This window comes from Onychomys torridus, chromosome 7 (assembly GCF_903995425.1).
Source record: "Onychomys torridus chromosome 7, mOncTor1.1, whole genome shotgun sequence".
NCBI lineage: Eukaryota > Metazoa > Chordata > Mammalia > Rodentia > Cricetidae > Onychomys > Onychomys torridus.
Genome location: NC_050449.1, coordinates 30,648,379 through 30,657,050, shown reverse-complemented (window position 1 = coordinate 30,657,050; position 8,672 = coordinate 30,648,379). Strand labels below are relative to the sequence as shown.

General features: G+C 41.9%; 1 protein-coding gene across 1 annotated transcript; it reads left to right on the top strand.

Moving 5' to 3' along the window:
• The first annotated feature begins 891 nt into the window (after positions 1–891).
• LOC118586842 (secreted seminal-vesicle Ly-6 protein 1-like) lies at positions 892–2,785 on the top strand. Its single transcript, XM_036192202.1, has 3 exons — positions 892–952; positions 1,621–1,734; positions 2,661–2,785. The coding sequence occupies exons 1-3, from the start codon at positions 892–894 to the stop codon at positions 2,783–2,785; spliced, it is 300 nt and encodes a 99-aa protein (XP_036048095.1).
• The last annotated feature ends 5,887 nt before the right edge of the window (positions 2,786–8,672 follow it).

Sequence of the window (8,672 nt, the reverse complement as noted above, 5' to 3'; positions counted from 1 at the left end):
GGAGGGCACGTGTGCATTTGGGTCTGCAGAAAGAATGTCTAGGTTTGAAGGAGTTCTTCTGTCAGGGAGTTGAGGCACTGACCTCACTGTCTATATAATGTGTATACAAACTATTTTTGCAGCCCCAAGGGCAGTTTTATTTGTGAGACATTGCTTCAACCTAGGAATGAGAGGAGGAAGCTCAGTGACATATCCTTTTGGTGCTTGGCAAGCTCAGTTCACTTTTGTCTTTTACCTGTTTGGGAGGTTTTTAGGAAGCACACGTGTCTCTGTGTCATTTTGGCTCCATCAGTGGGATAGAGAAAGCAGATCCAGAATGAAAGGCCTGTTTTCCCATCACACTTTCCTTCCATGACCCTGTAGTTTGTCTTGTCTTTCTATCTTGTCCCCAGGAAGATGACTGGAGTCTACACAGAAGAGGAACCCGAATCTGCAGTTTGGGTTTCAGTGATTTAAACATGTACCTAGACATGTATCCCATTCACAAAGAGTCAGAGACTTTAACATCTGGATGTAGTGGTAGAAGGTTACAGTCTTCTATGTGGAGAGTCATAGCCTAGTGTGTGTAGCACTGTCTAGGCTCCTCAGCCACCCAGTCTCAAGATTCCTTCCAATCTCACAGCTAGTAATCCCCATTTGAAAGTTAGTGAACTAGACGCGTGGACAGGAATCCGGAAGTACTTGAACCACTGGGAAGGGATGGAGAAGGGAGCAGGCAGAGAGAAGCACGTAGCATCCATGTTTCCCTGGGGCTATCTGCTCAGCCCACTGGCTTGGGATCCCATTGGCTTCCTTTCTAGCTGAGCTCATATATTAGCATGCACTCTGAGGCTAGTCCTTGAGTGCTCTGTCCTGCTCTCTGCTGCTCTCTTAACGTGGGATCCCACTGCCATGGAAAAGCACTACCTGCTGCTACTGCTGGGTCTCTCCCTGGTGGTGGGCTTCCTCCATGGTGAGATACTGGCAGATGGAAGGGTCCAGTGCTGGTGGGCAGACATACTGTCAAAGGGTACTGGGTTTTGGAGGTCAGGAATAAGATGTAAACCCTGACTGCTTTTATTCGTGGACCCCACAGCCTTCATCTCCATATCCTCACTGCTCCTTTCTTCTCGTCCCTCTGTTGCATACAGTATGGGCGTCTCCAAATCCTCTGTCATGCCTCTGCTTCTGGTGTCCTTTCTCCTGGTCCTTCAGCTCACCTCCTCATTCTTAACAAGCAAACACCCTCAATTCCTCCAGCTTTCCTGTGCATAGACCTAAATTTGTATTGGAAATGACGCGAGGAAGGTCCTTGAAAGGATAAGGCAATGAAGTGATGGGAGCAATTGTGTGGTCACAGGCGGCAGGCTCAAGCTCAAGCTCCCCACATCAGAGCTTTGTGCTTCCTCCTCACAGCCCACCTCATTCACGGTATTTGACCTGGAGAAACTTGGCTCTTCTCAAATCCCTTCCTAGTGTCCAAGGTCATGGGCTACCCTTTAGAGTTCAGCTCAGCATATACCCAGCTCTTTCCTTGGTCATTGTTTCTTACTTATTGATTATAGCCACAGGCTCAGCTCCGGTCTCATCCTTGAGGTGGTGCTCTGGTTGGACCTCTTATCCTCGATTTTGCCTTTTCAGCTCTGACATGTTTGCAGTGTGACCTGTTAAATGCTGATGGAAAGTGTGAGAAAGGAGAAAGCACCTGTGAGGCTAAAGATGACCAGGAATGTGCCATACTGGTAGTGTCTAAAGGTATGTCAAGCCTAGGAGATGTTGGGGTCATCCTGTTTGTTGCTCAGGAGTGAATCAGCCCTTCTGTACACTCCCGGGGACAAAGCAGAGACTAGGAAGGTGTGTTTCTGTGCAAATTCAGAAGACTCCTTTCCATTTGGTACTGCTTGCCTACCATTCTTTGCCAAAAGAAGACATTTTTTTTTTTTTGAGTGGGGGGTTGGGGAGGTGTCTCTGCATGCTCTTTATAGCTTTTTGGAAAACATATTTAAGAATGAGCGGATTTGAACTGTAAAATTCCAGTGAGTAATTTGGGGAATGGGAGGCATGCCTGCAGGCCAGATTATAGGTTGATAGGTGGTAACTACAGTCACCTCAGTGTGGCTGGCATGCATTTCACCAGGGAGTCGAATTCACCTTTTTCTGAGACTCTGATTTTACAAATACTTAGGTTTGACTGTGGTGATATTTTATTTGTACTGAAATGTGATTTTATTTGTATATTAATAAAGCTGCCTTGCAGTCAGAGCAAGCCATAGCAGAAGCTGGGCGGTGGTGGTGCACACCTCTAATCCCAGCTCTTGGGAGGCAGAGCTAGGCGGATCTCTGTGTGTTCAAGGATACAGCCAGCAAGACGACACATGCCTTTAATCTCAATACCAACCATAGAAGACCTAGAGGTCTGTACAGACAGGCAGTGGTGAGGAGGTCATGTGGTTGGGTTTACAACCAATGAGAAAGCAGAACAGAAAGTCTATAAAAAAGAAAAAACACACAGAAGTAGCTCTCTTGTGGAGAGGAAAGACAGAGCAGCAGTGAAAACTAAGGTTTTCAGCTCTCAGCTATTGCTCTGACCCCTTGCCTTTTAACTCTGCAATCAGCTCTGTGTTTCTTATTTAACAAGACGGTTACATCTACATTTGACCCTTGTTATTTTTCTTGTACAGGTTATGACATCTGGTTTGGGCAGCAGGATTGTTCTTCCAGATGCTTCAATAAGACTTTTACCCATTATAATATAACACTGGATTTCACATGTTGCCATGACCAATCGCTGTGTAATGAGTTTTAGAGGCTGGGCCCTTCCGTGCCCAGTTCTGCTGCAGGTGAGTCCTTATTCCTCCCCTGTGCTCTCAAGGCTCACAGCATTGAGCCATCTATTCCCTGCACTGCCCAAGCCCTGACACCTGCCTGGAATCAGCATCTGCTGTTGATGTTTCAGCAGTTAGTTGGGAATAGAGCAATGCTCTCTGCTTCCCCATATCCTGAGGGCTTCTGCCTGTCATATTCCTGCTTCCTTCCTCCTCTTCCTCCACCCTTCCATCACTAGCTCACATTTTCCACACTTTCCCTGTTCCTCTCACCTTTACTTTTATCAACACTGGTTTTATACTAGTGAGTATGGCAGACCGCACAGCCCCTTTAAGAACCTTCAGATTCGTGGTGCCTCTTCTGCCAACGTTCTAGCAAACATTAGTTCAGTATCTCACTTCATTCTTATTGATTGAATGGGAGACATATGCCATCCGATTTCTCACTGCTTTGACCTGGGTAAAACAGTACAACAGAGCAATGATACAGTTTAGTTTATGATTTTAGAGGTTTTCATCATGGTGGGAAGGACATAGTGGACCAGAGCAGTTCACATCATAGCATGTAGACCACATAGCTGAGCACAGTAGGAAGGGACCAGGATAGGATACACTCTCCAAGGCCATGGTCCTTGCTTTGTGCAATTCAGCCTGTAATTCTCTTAATCATCTATGCAAAATTTGAATGTATTAATGACCTAAACAGTTAAATTAGGTCAGAAACTTCATATCCTAACCATGTCTAGAAATGTGACAGACACACCCAGAGTAGTGTTTGAGAAATTGCTCAGACATCCTTGACACAATCAAGTTCATAGTTAAGATTTGCCATCACATGGGCTGAAGTCATTTCAGCACCACAGCATCCAATTCTATTTTGTGTACACATGGAAAGATGGCTCAGTTTAGCTTTATTCCTAGTAAATTACATTTGAAGTTGATGTTGTTTACATCTTTATTTTTCTATTTTTTCTAGTACATTGCAGACAAACTTTAGAAAATACATTTATGCTGTCCAAGGAAACTCATCCCACTCTGCAAAGACATGGCTTATTTACATGTTTGGGCATATATTCCAAAGTTTTAAAATTATTAATAAGTCATAATGTGTATTTACATGTGTTTACATATTAATATTTATAAACTTACAAATATTAAAAATCATTATAACCTTGTTTTTCAGTGCTGTTCATTGAATCCTGGCTCTGCAGCATGAGAGCAAGCATTCTACTACAACCTTGTCTTGAACCCTATATTTTGGTCTTTCTGTCATATGTCTTAGATGTCTTTTGTAGTCTACATGTATCTTACTATATTATATCAGATACTCTGTCATTCTTGTGTATCATTAAAAGTTTAATTCATTAATTCTATATAGTTGTCTATATTACTTTCAATTACAAGATATGTACGTTTATTTGTTTGTCCATGTTTCTGTGTTGATACGTCATGACACGTATGTGGAGGTTCAAGGTTAACCTGCAGGAGTCAGTATTCTCCTTCCACCATGTTGGTTAAGAAGGCAGAACTCAGTGGTGAGACTTAGTGGTCAATGCACTCACACTTTGTGTCTTATTATCTCTCCTCAAGTTTAAAATCAGAGAATTAGGGGTCCAGTGAGTAAAGTTATTGTCACTTAGCCTGAAGATCAGAGTTCAGTTCCTGGGAACCACATGGTAGGTAGAAGGAGAAAATGGATTTATACAAGTTCTTCTCTGACCTCCACATGCTGTCCATTGTGGGATACAAACACACACACACACACACACACACACACACACACACACACACACACACAGAGAGAGAGAGAGAGAGAGAGAGAGAGAGAGAGAGAGCAAAACAGACGAATACACAATAAATGCAGTGAAAAATAATACAATTATGGCATTATTTTTATCCCTGTCCACATTCCCTGCTCTACCCTACCCTTCCATCCTCCTCCCCATTTAACCCTTTCTGTACCGTTATTCTCCTTTAACTCTTGACACTGCATTCCAGTTTTTCTTCCTTGAATTTCCTCTCCCATGAGCCTTTACTAATTTTCTGATATTTGTGGGTATTCCAAATGGAGTGCACATGTTGAAGAATCAATGCTAGCACCCACACATTATAGAAATTAAATACCAAGGAAATACAACTGTCAATCAATAAAAGGGTAGCTGAAATGTATATAGTTTTCAAAAAGAAGGTAGAGAAAGAAGAGGAAAGAAAGAAAGAAACACAAAGGCCAATAACCTTTAAAAAAGTGTCCAAGAGTAGGGAGCAGGGACGGATCTCCCTAGGAATGGGAAATAGAATAGATTGTTATGGAATGTGAGGATCAAACAAGGAGTGGGAGAGAAGAATTGGTAAGGGAGGGAATAATGGGAGCGACAGCTAAAACTAAGTCATTTGAGGGGTCATATGGAATCATAACACAATAGATACTTTCTATGATATATACATATATAAAGGCACGCTAAATGAAATTGCCAAATATTGGGGGGGATGGAGCCCCAACTTTCTATCTCTCATCACCAAATAAAGCTTCCTGTACTGGGAATGGGTTACAGCTAACTGAGCTGTTACACAGAGGGGTCCCATGGTGTGGGGGTTTGAATGAAAATGGCCCTCATAGGCTCAGAGTGTGGCACTATTGGGAGTGTGGCCTTGGAGTGTGTCACTGGCAATGGGCTTGGAGGTTTCAAATGCTCAAGCCTGGCCCAGTGTCCCTCTTTCTTCCCACTGCCTGCTGCAGAACTCTCAGCTCCTCCAACACCATGTCTGCCTCTGCACTGCCATGCTTTCTGCCATGATGTTAATGGACTAAACCTTGAAACTGTAAGCCAGTCCCTATGAAATGTTTTCCTTTTTAAGAGTTTCCATGGTAATGGGTCCCATTACAGCAATAGAAACCCATAACTAAGACACATGGGAATCCCCAAACAACCCAGCCTATTGCCAAGGCTATTGGTGGCTCTCCACAAACTGATGATAAGGCCTATTGCTGAAGACAACACCTACATAACTCATTGAACACAGAGTAATATATCTAGTGCCTACCTAGAGGCATCACCCCTATGGACTAGTATGCATGTTACTAGAAGGTACTCTGCATGCTACCAAAGGAGAAAGGTAAACACTAACACAGCTACAAACCCTTTGATCTACAGTGTGGCCTGCCTACAAGATACACTGCTGCCATAGTGACAGAAAGCTTGTGGGAGTAACCAACCAATATTTGATTAGATTTAAGGCCCACTCCATGAGAGGGAACCATATTCAATGCTGCTTGGGTGGCCAAAAACCTGAGGTTAGATAGGCCAGGGACCTAGGGGAAAACCAGTTACTATTGTTCTGCTAAAGCACTGGTTCTTAACCTACCTAATGATGCAATAGTTCCTCATGTTGTGGTGATTGTCCCAATCATAAAATATTTTCATTGCTACTTCATAACTGTAATTTTGCTACTGTTATGAATCATAATGTAAATATCTGAATCCAGGACTATGATATGCTGACTGCTGTGAAAGGGTTGTTCAATCCTGTACTGGGATTTTTCTTTCAGCCACCAACCAGTTCCCCAATTATGACATGGAGACTTAATATTAGTTATGAATGCTCGGCCTTATCTTATCCTCATTTCTTGCTAGCTTTTATAACTTGACCTGCTTCTCTTTCTCTACATTTTTGCCTTGGGGCTTTTTACTTTTCTTTCCTTCTGTATGTCTACTCCATCGAACTGGCTGGGATGGATTTTGTTTGTTTTTTTGGTGGTACATAATTGTATAAAATATAGTTAATACTGAAAGTGCAAAATTTGTGTGAAGCCCCACTGTTTCTGTTTTTAGTGCTTATCCTAACCATATAGGGGTTCATTGAGCTACACAGACTTTGGGTTTGGTTAATTTTTAATGTGTTGTGCTTTTATCTATTTGCATACAAATATTTTTATATTATTTTATAAATATTTTAAATAAAAACATCTATAATATTCCATTATGAAGATATACCACATTTTCATTATCCATTCATTAGTCTATGGACATTTAGACTGTTTCTATTTCTTGGCCATGGGGAAGAGAACAGCAATGACTTGGATGAGCAAGTGTCTCTACAGCAGAGTGGTGTGGCTGGATAATGTGGTAGATCATTTCTAGCTTGTTGAGGAACTTACACTCTGATTTCCATAGTGGCTATCCCAGGTTGCATCCCTGCAAACAGTAAGTCTTTCCCTTTCCTAGATGCAAGCCAGCTTTTTGTTTTTTTTTGGTTTTTTATTTTTTTTTATTTTTTTTATTTTTTATTTTTTATTTATTTATTTATTTTTTTTTTGAGACAGGGTTTCCCTGTGTAGCTTTGTGCCTGTCCTGGAACTCACTCTGTAGACCAGGCTGGCTTCGAACTCACAGAGATCCACCTGGCTCTGCCTCCCAAGTGCTGGGATTAAAGGCGTGCGCCACCACAGCTCAGCGCAAGCCAGCTTTTGCTGCCATTTGTTTATTTGGATCTCGGCCATTCTGACTGGGGTAAGATTAAATTGTAAAGCAGTTTTATCTTGTATTTCTCTGATGGCTAGGGATGATGAACATAAAAAAGATGTTTCTCAACCATTTTCATTTTATCTTTTGAGAATTCTCTATTTAGTCCATGCATCCTATTTCCATTGGACTATTTTTCTTAATGTTTAGCTTTTTGAGTTCCTTATATGTGCTTCTTTCTTGAAAACAAAGTATGTTTCTTATAAGGGACCTGGGCATTGAATTCCCTTTCATAAATGCAGTTTAACCACATGTTGCCTCTTGTCCTAGAACGAAGAGTTCTTCTCTGGTAATCTACTTTTGGATTTACAGGTGGTAATATTTCTCCCAATTCTGTAGACTGCCTCCTCACTTGAATGACATTGTCTTCTGCTGGACATAGGCAGAAAGCAGCCACAAGTTTTGATGAAACATCACAAGAACAATCTCTACCTTTTAGTTAGAAACCTCCCTGAAACCTCTTGAGCTGGGCCTCAACAGTCCTTAAGTTTGCAGCACTACTGTCTTCTAAGCTCCTCCTAGAATGGCCCATTAAACACTGGTCAGAGTGTTCAATGACTTTTCCAGTACAGAGATACAAGGTCTTCAACATTCCTGAAAACAAACAAGCAGGCAAGGAAACTCAGCATGGTCAGATCTGTCACAGCAATATCTCACTTCCTGGGAACTTCTGTTTTAGCTACTTTTCTATTCCTGTGATAAAACACTATGACCAAGGCAGTTATAGGAGGAAGGGGTTGTTGGAATCATGGTTCCCAAGGTCAAAAGGTCCATGATGGCAGGGAAGCATGGCAACAAGCTATCATGGTGACTGGAGAAGGAAGCTCAAGGCTCACATCTTGTCCTGCAAGGGTCAAAAGGAGAGTGTGAATTGGGTACAGTATATGACTTTTGAAACCTCAAATTCTGACCCCAGTAACAGACTTCTTCCAACAAGACTACTTCTCCCAAACCTCCCCAAACAGTGCCACCAGCTTGGGATCAAGCATTCGACTGCCCAAGACCATGGAAAGTATTTCTTATTCAAACCATCACAATGTCCATGCCAGCACTTGGTATTGGCACTCATTGGTGGGTTTATCCTCTTGGCTCAACCACTCTCGCACATGTTCAGTGGTTTGGATCTGCTCTTTTCTAACTAAGGTGACATTCAGCAATTTTCATATGCTTGTTGCCATCAGAATCTCTTCAGTTAATTAATATCTGTTCTGATTCTCTGGATCAAATTTATTGACTTAAGAAAAGTCTTCATGTATTTTGGCTACATGTTCTTTGTTAATAAAGGATATTGTGAATGTTTTGTTTCAGTGTGTAACTTTCCAGATGTTTAACAATGTTCCTTCAATGG

What these genes read in the sequence shown, in the direction of transcription:
- LOC118586842 (XM_036192202.1), top strand. Translation starts at nt 892, where the DNA reads ATGGAAAAGCACTACCTGCTGCTACTGCTGGGTCTCTCCCTGGTGGTG. An exon ending in GGTGGTGGGCTTCCTCCATG is followed by an intron (nt 953 to 1,620) that starts GTGAGATACTGG and finishes TTGCCTTTTCAG; the next exon opens with CTCTGACATGTTTGCAGTGT. An exon ending in CATACTGGTAGTGTCTAAAG is followed by an intron (nt 1,735 to 2,660) that starts GTATGTCAAGCC and finishes TTTCTTGTACAG; the next exon opens with GTTATGACATCTGGTTTGGG.